This window comes from Rhinolophus sinicus, chromosome 17 (genome assembly GCF_057876585.1).
Source record: "Rhinolophus sinicus isolate RSI-liver-muscle chromosome 17, RSI-T2T, whole genome shotgun sequence".
Taxonomy (NCBI): Eukaryota; Metazoa; Chordata; class Mammalia; order Chiroptera; family Rhinolophidae; genus Rhinolophus; species Rhinolophus sinicus.
The window spans coordinates 156,556,660-156,577,105 of record NC_142517.1 but is presented as its reverse complement, the minus strand read 5'-3'; the positions used below and the strand labels follow the sequence as shown (position 1 = coordinate 156,577,105).

The 20,446-nt window shown below is 36.6% G+C and overlaps 1 protein-coding gene across 3 annotated transcripts in view; it reads left to right on the top strand.

The window, feature by feature from the left end:
• The first annotated feature begins 257 nt into the window (after window positions 1–257).
• SCN7A (sodium voltage-gated channel alpha subunit 7) overlaps window positions 258–20,446 on the top strand; it is an 81,797-nt gene continuing 61,608 nt past the window's right edge. The window contains exons 1-2 of one of the 3 annotated variants that reach the window (XM_019727350.3): window positions 258–576; window positions 18,421–18,659. In XM_019727350.3, coding sequence (XP_019582909.3) covers window positions 567–576; window positions 18,421–18,659 — 249 coding nt within the window. In that variant the 5' untranslated portion in view covers window positions 258–566. Of the gene's footprint in view, window positions 577–700; window positions 805–18,420; window positions 18,660–20,446 lie in introns of those variants that run through there. The other 2 variants (XM_019727351.3, XM_074337380.2) reach the window with 2 other exon arrangements.

Sequence of the window (20,446 nt, the reverse complement as noted above, 5' to 3'; positions counted from 1 at the left end):
AAGCCCTGGTCCTCTCCCTGCTCCACCTCCTCACCGATCCCGAGCTTCTATCCCCTTCCCTTGCCAGACAGCTGGTAGAAAAGACGCCGCCGCAGCTGCCACCGTTCAAGCTGCTGCAGCGGCTGCAGCGGGTTTCTGTCGACATCACCCCGCCCACGCCCGGTCTGGTTGAAGTCGCGCACTGGCCTGGAGATGAGGGCGGGGGGAGAAGGTGGTGTGGCGGGGAGAGGGGAGGGAGTAGTGGGAAAGACACAAAAACAGCTTCCAGGCGGCGGGCGCGGCTTCACTGCGCAACTGGCAGGAGGGGTCGCTCGGTCAGGGGCTGGGCAGCCGCTCCTGAGACTTGGTTTCTAGCTGGCAATTCAGTGGGGCCATTTACTGCCGAGCTTTCGTGGTCTGGGTGGCATCAGCTGGTGAGGGCAGATGCCAGCCTAGCAACACCTTCTAAGCAACCACAGCCCAGGAAACCAGAGAAATCAGAAAGAAAGAGAAGCCCAGGAGGAGAAAAGGGCTCCAAGGAGCCCAGCTTCTCAGGGTTCCCTGAGGTGCTGGTGGAGACCCCTCACATGGTAGCAAGTAAGTGCTTTTTTCTTGGTGTGTGCAGTCCAAGGACGGTGATAGCAGCCATCTGCGGCCAATCTTTCCCACCCAGCCCATGCCAGCCCCACCCCATACACTCCCCTAGGTCCCCAGCAGGAGATCAAGGTTCTGGACATAAATTAAGAGAGCTACTTCCTAGAGCAGCAGTGGCCTGTGGGTGTTTGTTCTGCACTGAATGTGTGGTCAGTTTTCTCATCCCACCAGGTAAGCTTCTGAAAGCAAGACGTTCTATTAGTGTGCAATTTCTAGAAACCCTGTACGGCAATGGTTTTTAGGTTACATGACACAATGATAGAATCGAAGGAATAAAAATTTATGCAGGATGGAGTGAGTATACATCTAAGGAATCTTGTCTTTTATTGTTAAGTAACTTAGTGATTTAAAGAATGGTGCTTTTCATGTAAGAATTGACAGTATAAAATTAGAGGCATGACTATGAATGGGAAATAGTGTGCCCAGTTTAAAGCATTGGGCATTTTGGTATTGTTTGGATCAACAGGTTTTTTTATTGTTTTTCATTGTTTAGCTCTGAAAAAGCATACCTTCAGGAGACTTTCTTTTAGAGGTGATGATGTACGCATCGTGACTCTGGGTATATGTTGCCTCCAAAGTTAGGATATCAGTCAAAGCAGGACCAATGATGACTACAGGTGGAAAGGCACACTGACGGGCTTGTCTTAGTAATGGAAACGATGAAGGCAAGTTTGGATATTGGTCAGAAAAAGCTCTTGAAATAGGAAGGCGTTTCAGTGGTGCTTTCTGTGGATTTTTTTTCTTCCTGGCTATCTTTCAGGAGAGTAGTCCATGGTAAATTAGAAGGAAGCTGGACCCTACACTAAACAGAATCCTGGGCACCAGACCTGCCCTGATGAGCCCTAATTGAAGTTACTTAATTACTCCACCCATGAGGAGTAATTAGCCAGTAATTACCTAGCTAGTCAGTGATGAGCTGGAAGTCAATGAAGAAAACTATGGGATTTGGAATGATAAAACTTGATTTTCATTTTTGTGAAAATGAAGCAAATGCTTTAACTTTTGATTAAGCCTTATTTTTCTTATTTTAAAATGACCCATCAAAAATTTACACATCTTGGTAAGGACTAAATGACAGAGGTTGCATGAAGGGTTTTGTGACGGTAGTGTCATGTGTAACTATTGCTTATAAAAGGAATTGTTCTGTGTTTTTATGCATATTATTATTCTAGCTCTCATCTTAAGTCTAGTTCAATAGAGGAATAAAAGGGGCTTTGATTGGTCTCACTAGAATGCACTAGAGGAAGTTGAAATTCAAATGCCCGTCATGATCTCTTGCCACCTGTACACTTTAAAGTATATTCTAACCTGGGAACTTCCATCCTCACAAAATTGTGTGCTTTGCCTAACAATTCATATTTAAACACCTTTGGATATTCTCAAAATATGCTTTTCACTCTCTTTTAAGTTTTAAATTTTGCTTTAGGGTATGTGGTCTTCTTAGGGATGAAATCATTGGGTATATTGGATATTGCTGAATTTAGTTGGTCCATTAATTAATATATTATTACTTATAGGTATAAATTAATATATGATTAATTATAGGTATAAATACTTGACTTTTGACTGCTAGGATTCATTAAAACCCTGCACTCAGAGAAGAGGTACTGTGAGCTCCCTTTATCCCATCAATGTGTTTAAAACAATAGGAGAAAAACCTACAATTGGACATAGGCTCAGGAAAAGGGACCAACAGATCCCAGGTGACGTGGGCAGGCCCCAGGACCTGCCATTGCATATCAGTCTCCGCTAAGAGTGGGAGATAGAGCCAAACACCTGGGAACTCGGCATCCTGTCTCACAGCCTCCTGTGAAAGAAGCTCTGGTAGGAAAGTTGATACATACTCCAGTAAATGTTGACCAGGGAGAATAAATACAGGTCTGAAGCACAATGGAAATTAAAACAAGAATATTTTACTCAATCCCTTACTTAGGGAAGAAGTATTCTACTAGATCTCGTTATGACAGGCTCTGTGCCACAACTGGAGCACTCAGAGACTGACCCATAATCCTATCCCTTCCACCGTGGACTGTCTCTTGAAAGTGTATAGTGAGGGTATTAGCATAGAAGGAACATTCTTGATTTCTGAGAGTCCGGACCCATTATTTCCACTAACCAATATAAACATTGGTCAGTTGTGACAGGACATCTGCAAACCCTGCCCACCCTGACTAGTTATCAGTAATGTACACTCACCCATTATGACACTAACTTGTACAGACAGATCTCATTTTTCCTTTAATTGGTCCCCTTTTATTCTGTTAGTGTATGCAAACCAAGGCCAGGTAAGCAAGGTCTCGCTTCCACAACACTGACAGAGGGAACCTTTAAGGTTGAAGAGACAGTTTTCATCTGATCACTTCTAGGGATGTTTTCAGCTGATTCGTATCTCTTGGCCCAGCTGGGATGGTGATTTCCATGTATTTGTTCAATCATTGCTGTTTATAAACCAGGCTATTCTGGTTATATCCCATGTTGATGGGAGACCCCTGTTTGTCTGGCAAACAGATATCCCCGTTGTATACACAGTATTTCTGTCTGAATTGACTCGGCCTGCTGCTGGCTGAGGATAACTAGCTATGTGGTAGCAGCCAGGTGCTAAATCAACTGTATCAGCATCAAGCAAGAGCTTAATGAAATGCTGAAGCCAGAGACCTGCCCAGGGCAATGCAGTTTTTAAAAGTCTAAAATTACGACAGGGTATTGGTTTTAACCTAGAACATCAGAGGATACTGATTTGGGGGCCGTAGTCCCTGGTTAAATATATGGTGTTGAGTGGAATATTCCTTCCCTTCTGCTCTAAATGCCAGAGTGAGGCTCTGGGTCCACCAGCCTTGCACTCTCTGAGTTCTTCCAAAGGCTGCATGGTTTAAGCCCCTGATTACAGGTTGTAACATTGGCTCTAGTTCATATCTAGTCTCGCCCTAATGTGTTTCAAGGCTCCTTTCTGGCTTTTCCAAAATTTGAGAAGTGGTCGGGTATCTATGTGTTTGGTTCCGTGTTTGAAAAGCTAGAGTAGTTTTGGGGGTGAGACTAGATCCTGGAAAAGCAGACCAACTATTCAAGAGTGATCAAGAACAGAGGTAAATAACCAGCTTTAGGAGGCCTTCAGGGTTCCAGTGAATATGGCTGTCCTGGATCTTTTCTTTTTTTTAAATTTTATATTCCACAGATCCAGTAGCATCTAAAACCATAGGTCAGAAGGTCTCAGGATTGCTGTTCAATATGAAAGTTATATACATAACAAGGTCTCCTTTGTAATACTCTAACAGGGGCAACAATACATTCTTCCCTCTTGAGCTCTTAAATGGCCTCTGGCCAGATTTTTCTTGTCAAGAGACTGACTAGGGTCACAGAACAGTCAGTTATGGATAGATTCTGGCCTTTCCCCAACATGCTTGTTTTGGTGGGCTGGACAGGCACAGCTTGGAAATTGCTGTCATATCCATAGAAACAAGGGACCCTACTAGTGAACCATGAGATTGCCATAGAGAAGCTCAAGTGGGCGTACTTACCGCCGAGGCAGCTTTTCTTCCTGTTCCTGGAACCCCTTCCCTATCTCCATTGCCTTGCCACTCATAATGGCTCATCCTGGTGAGACTCCGTCTCCCACGGAGACTTACTGTCCTACATCCTCTCAAGGCACTGAAACATCCTCTGAGCTTTCCTTGGGCTCATTCTTGTAAGTGAATTTGAGACTAGGCGCTAAGACTAGGCGCTCCTCCCCAGGAAGACATTTGCAAAGACCTCAGCTCTTGATTATTTTAACAAACCACCTCTAGAATCCAAGTTTACCAGATTTTGAGGGGAATTCAGTTCTCATAAAAGAACATTTTAATTTGGGGAGAGGTGAAGTCTGCCCCTTTGGCTTTTGCTTGTGTTTGTTTATTTACAAGACTGTTTTCCTAGTTTTTGAATCCAGAAGATTTGATTCAGAATTCTTCAGAAATATATAAAAATAAAATGGCAATACATACTTAGGTTTTTTAAGAAAATCGTTTACAATTTTCCTCTGTAAGATGACATATTCTAGGAATGTGTTGGCTGAGATTGTGAGTGAGGCAGTTGAGTCCAGAATTAAGTGGATATGTTGAAGCCAAAATAGGCTGATCTGGGAGCAAAAACAGCTGCAGGCAGAAACCATGTCCAGGGACAAAGGAGAAATATCAATTAAGGCAGGCCAGATAAACTGTATTCCAGAAGAATTAAAGAGTAGGAGTCAGATAATCAAAGTTACACAGGAAGTAAGTAGCTCGAGTGGAAAAATAATCCCAAAGCAGAAAAGCAAGTAGGTTCAAGTAAAGGGGAACAGACAGCTGCAAAATTCCAGGTGAATAAATACCATTCCGGTCAGTCTGTCCATTATTCCCAAGCTTTCTGTACGTAAGCTTTCCATTTCTGGATTTCAGTAATACATACATGGCATATTGCATTCAAGTAGTATACAAATATTAACCAGAAAGCAATTGATACCTTTTCAGTTCTTTTCCATAGATACAGCAGTTTAGTTCCTTCCAGGGAGGAAACATTACGCATGTGCGAGCATGAATAACGCTATGTATAAAATCCTTATAGAATGTGTTATTCAAAGGTGAACGATGCCAGCCATTCTCAGCATTACATTTTTCAATAAATAATTTATTTTGGGATTCTTTCCAAAGGAGCACAGATATATCACATTCTTCATGATTACTAAATAGTGTTTCCTGATAGCAACCAACTATAATTTATGGTATTACTTCCTTGGGTGGACACTTTCATTGTTTTCAGTCCTTGAAATTAGAAGTATGTTGTGATTAACATCTTTGCAAATATGACTTCTCAAACTTCAGCAAGAATATTCATAGGGCAGTTTAATTTGGGGGGCCAAAGAGTACGTGTAAGATTGTTTTAAAGCTGTTGACGATCAGTACTTCGGAAGAAAATGCACTTATTCACTCTCTCACCAGAACTGTGAGAGGGGGCCTTTTGCTTCCATATCCTAGCTTGTCAAAGGTCACATCCATTAGGAGAGTCTCAATTATGTCTCTGATGTTTTATTGTTCAAATTATTGATTGTTTTAATCTTATCCATATCTCAGAATCTCATGAGTTTCAGCCCTCTTTTTGATAGCCTTCTGTTTCCTAAAAGACAATGATAATATTTTTGTATTCTCCATAAGAAAAACAACAACAACAATGCATCTAATATCATTTGAGTTCTAAACCCTGGAGAAAAAGAAAAGATGATAGAGATCTCTAAAGGAAAAGGCTCTGCATCAGAGAATTTAGCTGAGTCATCACGGAATGTGGGAAAAATGAAATATAAGTACTTCAGAATATATCTATAAAGTACAGTCGAATGACCCCAATGAATGAAAATGTCAATCTAAATTGGTATTCACTAAAGCAGGTGTGGTTTCTACCTTCTCAGCAATATAGTTTCCATTTAATGATCACATTACGTTTGTCTCTTTCACTTAAACATGCAGTTAACTTCTAGTCCCAAGTTAACTCTTTTATCAGCCTTTTCATTGCTAGCATTACTTTTTTTTTTATTTAAATTATCTGAATCTCATTGGTACAGTAGGCTTAAAGCATTGTCCATGGCTGATAGAAAGTAGAATTGTTTCAGAATAGTTGGAAACTAAGTGAGAAGTCACTTTACTCTTTATTCCCTATTCGATGTCAGAATGAAATTGGCATTTGGGATTTGGGATATTATTTTTACTTTATGGGTCCATTGTCCATTTTTTTTTCTTTTTCTGGCTTCATTTTTTCCTAATTTACATTACCTTGCTCTATGGCCTATACCATTCCATTGTAAGGTACCCTAAATCTTTTGGTAAATAAATTAGGAGAATAAATAAATATATGTAATCTGTTATAGAGTAAAACATTTCATAGTTCTCTTTGGCAAAGCTAATCTAGCATCTGTTTTTCATCCCTAGGATTCAATCTAGTTTCCCAGAAAGCATAGAGGTTGATTAGATGCTGTAGTTTCATTCCCTACTGTGGGAAACATGAAAGTGAGGAGGCTGTGATTGCTCTGGATAGTCACAATCTGTCCCCACAGCCTGACTGCATTACTGGCAGGCCATTGCTTGGGGATCAAACTGAGGGATAGAGGGAGCAATAGGGAGTGGGAGAAGGAGACAGGGAAAACAGTGACTTTTGGCAACCTCTTTCTTCACTATCCTTCATCATCTCTAAGAAGATGCAGCTGCAGTTGTTGATACAGAACGCTAGCCACACAGCCTCTTCCCTGAGAACTAAGCTACACAGAGGCCAAACATTGGATCACTGATTGTGTCTGTGTCATTTATCATCCAGCTCAGGATGCTTTTGAAAAGGAACAAGAATGCCATGAAAAATTAGTTCTCAACAACAAGCATAAACCCAACTGTCCCCAGAACCCATGACTCCTAATGACACTACAGAAATATGAGATTGAATGTGCTGGAAACAAGAGGAAAGAGTGGAAGGAAAGAGAGATTAGTTATCTTGAAGCAAACTGGGAGCAACAGGATAAGGTAGATGTCCCAACTGCATTTCTTTGATTTCAAACGTTAGAGCCGTTTTGCACCAGGACCGCTATGGCAGAAATGCCATAGGAAATTCTAGAGCTGAGGGAGAGAAGGTGCCCAAAGAGGTGAAAAGAATGTGGATTTTCTGGATAAGTGATGTTCTAAAACAGGTATTTGCCTCAGCAATTCCATATATGCTTTATCTCTCACACTTAGGATGTGAGACAACAAAACATACCCAAAGAAAATGTAATGATGTCTCTTCCTCTGCTTGCTTTATAAGGGTGGTTGGATGAAGCTTGGCTATCATCCAAAGGAATCTTTCTCTCTGGCAGGCTGCCTCACATTCATCACAAGGGACCCCTACCCATATTCTGAAATTATGTCTGGGTTGGGCCACTTGCTCCTAGATTTTCAATATTAGCTCTAGGAGATTTCTAATATGCAGTCAAGAGCTGATATAATTCAAATCAGCTGCACTGAGAGGATTTTCTTTCCCTATAGCTCAGTAACAGGCTGTTGACCAGAGGCCACTATCCTTTCCCATTCTTGGTCCTCTCAGAGGTCCCAGGATTCATGAACTGCAGATTTGACACTGTCACTTCTTGTCAGCCACCCAGAGTCTGATACATTGTCTTGTATCCATCTCAAGCTAACCCAGAGCCAGACTAGGTGCTAGAAGTTTGTGGTTGGCCTTGTATGACAACGGGTTTAGAACTCTTTCATCTGGTCACAGATTCAGGGCATGGTTTGCGCATCTATGAGCTTAGTTCCACTTCTCAGAAACTGGGCAACGATGAAGGTTCAAAGAAATCTAACGGACTCACTGGAGATTAAGAGGATGCTCAGGGAGGCCAGCTGGTTGTGAATCGTCCCCAAGAGTTCCAGGAAGAGTTCCAGTTCTGGATTTTACTAAACAGAAATTGAGATCCGGTCTTGTATCTCAGGGGAGCCAGTTGCATCAAGGACTTCAGGGTTGAAAGGAAGTTATAGAATCTGGTTGCATGATAAAACCTCCTGTGCATTCCATTGGGAAGTGGCAAAGGGTCCTTTTACTTGTTCAGCTCTAACATGGCTGCTGGCCAGGAATTTTTGGTCAAGGATCTGACAGACTGGGTTCACCAGAAATACAACTCTAGGAAGATCCTGGCTCCTCTACAACTTGCTTGTTTTGTTGGCATAACAAGGGAGTCATTCAGAAATCTTAGAGACCAATTTCACAAAGGAGTAGAACTTTGAAAAACATCTGGAGAAATTGGAGACATTTAGTGGTTTGGAATGTTGGGTTAGACCACTTTCTCAAATTCACTGGTAGGAAACCAAAACCTTTGTTGTCTTAGAAGATTCAAGTAGAAATATTTAAGGCAGAATCAGCTTTGCTTTTGTCTTCCTGGCAACCTCACATTCTATTGTCTTTATCAGTGTCATAGTGGCATTTGTTAGTGAGTCAGGAGACTCTCACTGGGATCTTATCCCTGGTGATCGACATCCTTTCCTGGTGTTTCAACTGCCAGTAAGTTTTCCTTATGCTCATTGTTCTTAGTAAACTGGCAGTCAGATGCAGATAGGGAGACTGTTACCTGACACCGGTTATGGACTTCTAATCATATTGACTATGTCATTTGGAAACTTAATGTCCTAGACTGCTCCCTCCTTCAAGAAGAGAGACATTAATTGTTATCAGATTATTAGAATACTGGATAAACACTCTGTAGAATCCAGGTCCACCAGTGTTGGAGATGGTTTTAAGTTCAGTCTCATATTGCCCTCCATGACATATCAAACTGCAAGAACAATCTTTTAAGGAAAATTGAAGTTCACTTTTAAAAATATATCTGAAATTAAAATGTTAAAATAGAGAATTAATGATAAGTACAGATTATCATATATATGCAGAGAGAGAGACGAGACGAGACGAGACGAGACGAGACGAGACGAGACGAGATGAGACGAGACTTGTTTGCAACTTCTTTCTTCAGGAGAACATATTTCAGTAAGGGGCTCCCAAGAGGTCTGAGAAGGGTTGTGACAAGGGAACTAAAGAAGGATAGCATTCAGCAATCAGAAAATGTGAAACCACCAAAAAAGCACAGAACTTTGACCCAGAGTAGGTCAATCCTAGGTCAGAGACACATATCGAGGAGGCTTAGCCAAAATTGGCTGAACTTGGGACAAAACGTAATTACAGAGAATGTAAAAACAAGACCTATAAATCAAAAGTCATTTTAGTCAGAAAAGAGCAAAACAATCTCAGGAGCAAGAAAAAAAGTTGGAAAAAACAAAGTGATAGCCACACTAAAGAGATGCTAGTACAAGAAAAATCTTAGCATATAAATCAGTAATGTGATAAATTAAGTGAAATCTGAGCCAGTTTTGGAGACTAGTGCTTGTATACTCACAGGAGTACATGGTCATTTTCTATCAGATGTCAGGTCTGTCCAGCTGCCTGTCATTCAGTCCTTCCACCTAGGAATAATTATACTCTTGGAACCTCAAGTCATCAAGTAATAATTGTGACATGTTTTGGATTATACTTATAATAAAGGAAACATCATAAGCTTCTTCTAAACATTACTGGAATCTAGGACTCTAAAGAGACGTACGTTCTGCCATATTTATCCAGAAGTCCTCAATTTCAACTGTTTAAGCTATGTCTCAGGATAAGAAAATAATGGGACTTCGTGTTAGGGACAGGAGAGATGATTTATAAAGAGCCAAAACTTTTATAGTATGGTTGATTTTTTTTTTTTCCTATTAGAGATTTTGGGCTGCCATTTACAGCCCATTATTATGGTGTTTACACATAGCAAGTTAGAGAGGAATTGTTAGAAGAGGAAGCAGATATAAACAAACAGTTTGAAAGCAGCAAGGAAAAAATGTATGAAATTCTGATGATGAAGGAGATACAGATGAATAAAATGAAAGATAATGTAAAAAGCAGAACTTTTAAAAAAATTATTTAAGGATATCACAGTATTGCAGTTGATTATAATTAAGTATATTATTACTTTGATTTATCAGTAAGAAATTATATTATGCATATTTTCTTTATAAATTCCAGGAAATATGGCAGTAATTTCAATTAAAAATGTGGTTAAACATAAAAATACAGTGCTTTAAATGACTAAAAGTAGTAACAACTAGTATTTATTGAGTGTGTAGTACTTGGCAGGCTCTGGTCTAGGTGCTTTATATTTATCAACTCATGGCATCCTCATATTACCCTAGGAGATAAGTACTCTCATTATTCTCATTTTATAGTTGAGGAAACTGAGGCATGGAGAAGTTAAGTGCTTTGCGCAAGGTCACAGTTAGAAAATTCTGAAGTCCAGATTTGAATCTAGATGATCTAGCTCCATAGCCAAATATTTATTGGTTATGGAGCTAGATTTTTTTTCAAATATTTATTATAAAATATTTCAAACACATAGAAAAGCAGACAGAACTGCACAAGAAACAACCAAACACTCAACACTAGTCTTCAACTGTTATTTTATAGTATTTTCTTTGTCACATATCTATCAATGTATTTTCAAACCATCCATCAATTCTTATGTTTTGATGTCTTTCAAAATAAGTTATAAGCACTAGTAGACCAGACCCATTAACACTTCATAATTCATATAAGTAATTAGAATTCAGTATTTATTTATGGCTTTAAAAAAAGTGAAACAAAGTAAAATGCACAAACCTTAAGGGTATCATCCTATCAGTTTTTACAAATGTATATACCCTTGTGTGCTCCAAACCTCTAACAAGATGTTGAACGTTACCACCACCCCAGAAAGTTCCATCATCCCTCCCAGTCAATTACTACTCCACTCCTAGAGATTATCTTTGTGTGTTCTAGCACGTCATATAAAGTGGATCACATAGTTTGTAATCTTTGTTGTAAGGCTTCTTTCACTCAGTATGATGTTTTTAGACTCAGTCATTTTTATGTGTATCAGTAATTTGTTTTTTTGTTGTTGTTGTTTTTTTGTTGTTGTTGAATTGCATTCTATTGTATAAATATACCACAGTTTTTATTTTTCTTTCTATTCTCTTGATGGCTACCTGGGCTGCTTCCAGTTTTTTGGTAATTATGTTTTATATTTTTGTATGCTTCCCACAAATTTTCATTTCTCTTTCACTTTTTTCTTCTTGAAGATCTAAATTTACATCTGAAAATACCTTTATTGTGTCCTCATTCCTGAGGGGTACTTTTGCTGTGTTAAATTGTAGCTTCATATTTATTTTTCTTTAAAGCTACTGTTACATTACCTTCTGGTATCTTTTTTATTGTGATGAGAAGCCAGTAATCATTCTTATCATTGTCTCCTAATACATAATATGTTATTTTTAAGTAATTTCAATATTTTAACTGTGATATTCCTTATTAATAATTGATCCGCGTGACTTAAAACATTTATTAGCAGTGATATATAAAATAATTTGCTTTCTAAACTGTTGTTTTTTATCACAAATGTTAAATGATAGGTAGATGCTTTTCAATGGGCTGTGCTTGAAATCATTCTATAAAGAATTTTACACATCTGCACATAAGCATGATATTTTGTACTCCATTTATTTTAGCTATTTATCTATCACATAACTATATAACCATGTACTATATATGTAAATATACACATATATACACACATATATTTATACTATATGTATATAAAGCATATGCACACAAATATACAGTTTAATTATATTTATTAAGCTCCAGATCCAGACTTCTAATTAATCTCTGAATTTTTACTTTTGGATATTTCAGATACACCTCAAACCCAATAAATATGGAACATTATCTCTCATTCCCCTGATCCCTAAACTGGTACTTCTCTCATATTCCATAGTCTCTATAAGGTATGACAATCAGTCATATAATCCGGATCTTATAGACCTCACTGTCAGAACCAGTGATCTATGTACCTAGTTAGGAATCAACTATTAGGTGTTTTTTTCAAAAAAATGTTACGAAGATACTAAGAAGCATATCATTTCCTAGTTAACACCTGTTTCTATTTTAAAAATAATTGTACACGCACACTTAAAAAATATATATAATATATATATATATATATATATTATATATATATATATATATAGTTGCAGAAGCATAAAAAATTAGTAACAGTCTATTATAAAGATGTACTCTATTTTTCAGCAGCTGTACCTGCGAAGCATGTTGACCGCTTCTATTCTTAGCTATCAAAATGCTACTCTGAACAATCCTGCGCACATTAATTGGTTTGTGGTTTAGCCATTGGTACATTCCTACTGCTCAAATTGCTAGGGTAAGCTGTATATTTTTTTTAATTTAGAGAACTAGTGCCAGATTTCCTTCTAGAAAATTGTACCAATTTAAATTACCAAAAAAGTTCATTGAACTGCTTATTTCCTCACATCCTAATCAGCACTTTGCTTCATTAAACTAGGACTTCCATCTTAAATTATTATAAATTAATTTACTTATGGTTTCTTTTATAAGTTTTATTGTTTGGTTTTTAATTTTTTTTATTTTGTATGTAAATCATTGATCCATCTGAAATTTATTTGGATATAAGAAATGTATGGAGCTATGGATAATGGGAACTGCCCAATTCTGCACATCCCCATATATGCCCCACAAACAATACAGTGCAGAAATACCCAAAAAACAAACCAACAAAAAAACAATCAGTACTACACAAAACCTATACCATCAGCATAGCTAGAAGACAGAGAATGCCCAAACTTCAAAACACCTGTAAAGTAAAAGTAAAACCCAATCCATTTGTTCTCTCTCTCTCTCTCTCTATCTCTCTCCCTCTCCTTCTCCCTCTCCCCCCCCCCCAAAGGCTTTATAGAAAATCGGGACTAAGTTTGATTTAAAATGACTGGCAGAGAATTCTCACCCTAATGGTTAAAAGACTGAAAAAACAAACAAACAAATTTTCCACAAACTTCCTTGTAAATTATTGAATGAGCTCTATTGTCCACTCTGATTTGAAATAAATTAAGTTTTTATGTAGATTCTATACTATACCAATACTTCAAATTATGCTTATTGACAGTAACAAAACAGCCTGGCAGGAATGGAACCTTTGATAGATTTAAACTCAATTCTCGATAATCCTAAATCTGGACATCTACAGAAGGAAATGGTGGAGGTGGAGGGGGGACGGGAAGAGGAGGGCTGATAAATCACAGTCAAGATCACAGCTAATATCAAACGGCAGAACCAGTCCAGTGAGCATGAATGACATTTCAGCTCAAAACAACCAAAAATATAGCACTGAACACGGCTACTGGCTCCAGACCACTCCCCAAATTTCTAAAGTTGCTGCTGAAGCTTCGAACTCCCTTTCAAAAGTGGATTCTCAGCTGCCCCTCTTATTTTGTGTTATTAAATCCAAATTTAAAATCTTGAGCTGATGCATTTGACTGGCTTAGTCATGTGGTCACTTCTTAGATTCCATGCGACCCTGCACAAGTCATTATCTGCCTTATTTGGTCCTTTCCACATCAGTTGCCAGAAGTCTCCTTCATAATTCATACAATAACAAACTCCCTAAGTCTGTATAGGGGATCATCATACTGGGCAGCATGTCCTCCCCTCCAAATGGTGCATGCTTACCTTAAATTTTACAAAATATTTGACTTTGACAACATTTACATAAAGGTTATTTCCAGACAATTCCACCTGACATCAACTTGTCAGCTACAAAAGTGATGCAAGTTAGTCTAAATTATTCCATTAAGCCTGTTGTTGTTTTTTGGGGGGTGTCTCTAAAGTAGCCCTGCAGAGTTTGTAGTAGCTACTACAGAGTTTATCCTTGTCTAAGAAATTTACAACTTCTAACCACTTTTGTGGTGTAGTTTACAAGTACCCAAATTTAGCCTTAGACACATCTGGGTTAGCATCTATCTTCACCACCCAACTAGCTCTGTCTAGAGTGATGGAGAAGTTATGAAACTCATCGATCTTCGTTTCCTCATTTGTAAAATGGTGATCACAAGGATATGTGAGAACATGAGATAATAGAATTAAAAACATCTAGTCTAGTGCCTAACAAATACTAATCACTCAGTAATGTGACCATGATTACAATTGCCTTAATTATGATAAATATTGGCTAATTTTCAAATGCTTAAAAATCATTTTCAGGAGAATTATTTTTCTATAAGAATGTACCTCTTTTCTCCAGACTGGTGTTGGTTCTACTTTTAACTGATATCCAGGAGAGGTGGCTTGCACTTTCATCAATAATATAAAATATTAGTGCAACTGGAACTTGTTAGAGTCCAAGCCTGAGTTGACTTTGATACAATTCTTGCCAAAAGCTTACTTTAGCTTTCGATTTTTTTAGGAGGGAAGCCTAATGGACAGATTTACTATTAAGCTTTCTATATATTTCAGACTTTAGCACTGTATTAAGATCACTCACCGGAAAGCATAGTGCTTGGACCATATTTTATAAGTCCCCCTATAGAAATGCTTTCACTGAATTATGAGTTAATTAATAATTCATCATCTGCCCTTAGCTATCAAGAAGTTGGATGCATGCCAGTTCCATCTGATAAGTGCTTGCATTTCTTTGTCATACCATAGAAGAAAATGCCCACTGTCAATTCATTCACATAGTCAACAACCCAAAGTAATTTCATTCAACATCAAAGTATATAAAGGAAGATTTCAATGAGAACTGACTGAGTTGGGAGGAAGAATTAGCACTGATAGAGTCAGTACTGTCACCGAGGCTTTCTGTATATGGTCTGTTTAACTTTTATGATCTTGTGAAACACATGGGGCATTCTCAAGTTTACATTTGAGGATATATGACACAGGCTTTGTTATGATACTTTGAAAAATATAATGTTCTAGTTGAGTATATTCTGCTTCAACTAATATATCATCCATTCTTTTAACTAGTCTATAGATGGTGTTTTTTGAGTCTAATCACTGTTCTGATTCTATTTGAGGACCCTCCAGTTTAAGTACATTCCTTTTACATATAGTCATGGATTACAGCAGAATGGAAAAGGGTTACCTCCTCCATCTTCCTTCAATACAGATGAAGGTTATATAGCTTTCTTAGCAAGTACAAATCAGTATTGATTTATATTGTAATCACTGTTAAGTAAAACCCCTTGGTAGTTTTCTCTGCTGCAAAAGAAAAGATGAAACAGTGCCATTTGCGACAACATGGATGAATCTTGAGATTATTATGCTAAGCGGAATAAGTCAGAAAATTTCAAGAACCATATGACTTTACTGGTATCTGGGATATATAACTGAAATCAACAAAGGAACAAAACAAACAAATAAAGAAACAAAGTCTCATAGACAAAGACAACAGTTTAGTGGTTAGTAGAGGGTAAAGGGGTAGGGGTGGTAGTTGGAGAGGGTAAATGGGGTCAAACATATGGTGATAAAAGGAGAACTGATTCTGGGTGGTGAACACACAATGTGATATATAGATGATGTATTATAGAATTGTACACTTGAAACCTATGTAATTTATTAACCATGGTCACCCCAATACATTTAATTAAAAATAAATCTCTACTGTACTTTGGTAGATAGGAGGTTTTGGTCCAAATTTCAAAATCATACATATATTCCTTTTACATATTATTTTGTTAGATTTGGCCCATCATTCTAAGATATAAAAACCTTATCACAATAAAATTTTTGTTTACATCCTACCCATTATGTGCCAAACACTATAGTAGGCATTTTAACCCATATTATTTTATCCTTATTTAACTGAAAGAGGAATCCCAGTTTTATAACTGATAGATTGAAGAATATTAATTAATTAGGCTGTGACCTCTCAGAACATTAGTAACAAAATTGAACATTTGAATGCAAGTTTATCTAATTCCAAAGTTCATATTTGTTTTATTTGTTTATACTAGTCTATAATCATGAGTTACTAAGAAACTATTTAATATATATTCAAGGAGCCCCATGTAAGGAATATAATTTTGAAAGCTCATTAAATATTTTAAGGGAAGAAGACTTCATATATAAGAGCAAACTTCAATTATGTGTAACATGAGTTTATAAATTGTACGTATTCAAAGACTTTTGACTCCCCTCAACAAAGTTTGATATGTGAGGTGTTCCTATATGTGTGTTTGTGTTACATATGGTGAATATAAATAATTCTTAATAAACTTTTCATATATTAGTTTTGTGCATGATACTTAGCAAGATATTTAGAAAATAAGTAAATTTTAAGATGGGCAATTCTTAGTTTTCACACCATTAGTCTGGAAAGAGAGTTCTGAGTAGATACATGTTAATATTCCTATTCTGTATTTCTCTCTTTAAAATTGTTTCACATCCCATCCTTGTAACGTCCCTTAAGCAAGCATAAGCAGCCATTGCAATTGTGAAAAGTCCCTCTCTGGTTGCAAATTTCTGAACCAAGGGGAAATAAATCCATAGGCTGGGCTAGACCAATTAAGAGTATCTTTTTTATTTACAGTTTTTGAGATAGAGGTTTTTGAGGTAGGCAAATGGTGGGAATTTAAACTGAAAAATCAAATAAAGTTGAGGCTAGGATAGCATTTTTTATGTGCATTCTTGAAGTAAGCAAGGAAGCCATTCTTTAAATAGACTGCAGTAGAAATGAAAACGAAAGGACTAGAAAACTGTGATCCCATGAAAGCTATAAGGAGTCATCCCAATACTTGATTTTTTCATTTTTATTTGCCATGACACAGAACTGGACTATGTGTTCTCTCCTTGGATGTCTATGAGATTGTCATTTGTATATTTAAAATATTTCCCACACACTATTTATTTAAGTTACCAGTAGGAATCTGATTCTTACAATGATGGGTACTCCACTAAGATTAACCTCTTTTCTTACTTTCCATTAATAGACAAATAATGAATTAAACTATTAAACAACTCGATTTTACTCAACAGTATGAAATTCTGGTGCAGTGTGTGTGTGTGTGTGTGTGTGTGTGTGCGTGCGCGCGCGCATGTGCGCGCATATCTGTGTGATTTTTGTTTTAGGAAAACATTATAGAAGGAATTAATCTAAGGCCAGCACTATAAGAGAAAAAATATACTCATACAAAATGCCACAATATCAAGTACAAAATCTCTTATCCATAATTGCAATAATAAAATTACAAAGAGGGTTAAGGGAAAATGAATAAAGAATAATCAGTTGTCACTGAATAAGATCACTTGAAGAGTAGGTTTTGACAGGAATTGGGAGGGAGAAAATCAGCAAAAGAACATATTTTTATATGAGAGGAAAGAACAAGTTCATGACGGGGAACTGATGCATAAAATTATATTGAATGAAGAAAATTTTGAATGGCCTGTAGAATGATTTGAAATAGGTAAAGACTAGAATAGAGGGAACCCTGTAAAGATTACTACAGCAACCTGCATACAGAATTACAAATATGACTTACCCTGATGTAAATATATAAACAATGGCTAGTATTTAAATAATGAAAAATAACTGTAAGAACATTGTTTTCTTCAGAGGAGTTGATGACAAAGAAAAATTTCATGAGTAATTTTCAAAATAATTAGTTTGTATTTGTGCTTTTGTTTTTACAATGGCAAGAAGGTTAAAGAGTGGTTCTAGTTATGAAGAAAACAATAAATTTTGTTTTTACTTGTTAAGTTACTGTCATTGGTGGGATTGCCACATCAATGACTGAGGGACGATAGTGTTTTGGGAAATGCACTTGGTAAATAACCATGTACAGTAATTAAAACTCTGTGTTTGCCTATGTATTCAACAAACAGAAGGATACAACTGAAGGGGAAGGCAGAACTTTAAGGGATATCAAAGTTAAAATTTAGAGGAAGAACTGAGTGAAGGGAAGTTAATCAAAGGCATAAAAGAAAAGTGGGGCTTAGAGCCAATGAAGACTGTATTTAGCAAAGAAGTGTCTACTCAATGGTTAAATGCAGCTGAGAGTGAAATAATTGGATTTGCCCCCCAAGCCCAAAATCTCTAACAACATTAGAACTCTTTCATTACAAGGGAGAAATGAAAAAAAGACGATTTTAGTAAAAGAAAAAGGATTCAGTGGATAAGTAAATGAAACAGAATGAGTTAGTCAATGACCTTACAAACTAAGTCTAATATTATGTGTAACAAAACCTGATTTAATAACTCAAATTTCTAAAAAACTCAGCAATTATCTTTGAGTGCATGTTTGCTGTTCTCCTTTATTTATATCCTAAACTTGTGTAATTCAAGCTTTTTCTTCGTACAGTATACTCAAATTTTATATAGAACTAAAGAAAATACATTTCTTGCAGGTGCAAAATTGGAAATGGCTTCCCCAGAACCTAAGAGCCTTGTCCCCTTCACCAGAGAGTCTCTTGAGTTTATGGAACAGCGTATTGCTAAAAAGCACAGTGAGGAACACCAAGAAGAATTAAAGCCAAACACTGATTTGGAAGTTGGAAAAGAGCTTCCATTTGTTTATGGAAATCTTCCTAAAGGAATGGTGTCAGAGCCCTTGGAAGATGTGGACCCATACTATCAGAATAAAAATGTAAGGATTAATTGAACTTATTGTGACTACATTTTCATTATTTTATTTTGCACACATGCAACAATGTAATTAAGATATCATTAAAAAGAGAAAGAAGAATAAGCTAAAAAGCAACTTTAAGTTATAGAAAACTGCATAAGAAATTTCACACATACTTGAGATTTTTATCAAAAGTGATAAAAATTATTGCGTGATTTGTTAACTTATTTGGGGTTACTTTACTTAGCAGTAGGCTGTCTTGCTATGCCTTAATATAATAATTTGTTTTATGGGAGTATGATGATTGGCTATTTCAAGTTAGTAATTTTAAAACAACTATAATATAAAATTTCCATAATATGTACAACAATTTCAACTGTTCAACTTGATGAGCTACTGAGTAGTTAGGAATATGATGCCAAACTAAGTTTTATTTCTCATTTTTATTCATTCATACTTTCACATCCTATTTTATCTCCATAATGACTTGAGGAACCCTCTAAATATTTGAACAATCCAATAACAAGCACAGAATGATTAAAAATCAGAATATTTACACATTAAACTATTTTTAAAAAAATAAAAGAATATGATTAGGAAAGGCAGAGATCTGTGTGGACTGACAGAACTGGAAAGGTCTTCATTAAGGAAATAGAATTTGAGTTACAATTTGGAAAACACTTCAAATTTTAACAAAACAAAGGAAAGATCTTCTATAACAGGGCAAGAGCAGAGATTAATTCTGGAATAGAAAGAAGACAGGGTGATGACAGAACTGGAACCCTTGCAACTGTATTGCAAGTTGTGGGAAATGAGATAACAGAGATGTCAATTTGGATCTAATTTGGTGGCCAAAAGAGTGATGTGATGAATGCAATATTTAAGTAAGGTTAACCTGGAGGTTTCTCAACTATTATTGCATGGAAGAGATAGGATCAGAGAAATGAAATAGGAGTAAAAGTAATCCAAGGCTGAATTTCAAAGGCCTGGATTATAAGACTGTCCAGGGAAAAGAGAGGTAACAAACCCGGAAAGAAATAGCAGGATTTGAAGACTGACTAATAATGCCAAAATTTCTAGCCTGGAAGAATGATGCTGCTACTGACAAATATGAAATAACTATTAAAAAGTTCAAGTTTGGAAGAGATGACGATTAGCCCTGTTGTGGACAAATGTGATTTTATATTCTTGTTGAGCATTCAATGATATTAACAAATGGGTGAAATGGACTTGAACAAGAATTCTGGATGTAAGGCAAAGTGATCATTTTGTATAAACACAACTCTTTTGAATACTTGACACGGTGGAAGAGTATTGGTATTTTACAGCGTAAGTGTATGTATTATAAAAAGACCTCAGTATCTTGGTTGCCTATATGGGTATTATGAAATAGTAACTATAAAACATCTGTAAAATCTTGAGAACATTTTAGTGAAAATGTAAGTCCTTATCTCAATTATCTCTGCTTTCAGATTTTGTTATGCTTAAATCATAACATTTGATGTAACACGCTAACCTTAGAGATTAATATAACAGAGTTCTCAGTTCTTTGTACTATATCCAGAGTGGTAGAAAAATCTAGGTTTGTTATTGAAGAAAAAAAAGGGTTGGAAAAATAAAACAAGCCAAAAACTACAAAGATAGCTAAGTATGAAAAGTATATTAATCATGACACAAAGTTATTAAAATTTTGAATTCAGTTTATTCTGTTAAAGAAGGCATATCAGTTAATGATTCTAAAATTAAACATTTCAGCACTTAAACATTAACTGGAAAATTATTATATTGGGAATTACACATTGTTTCAC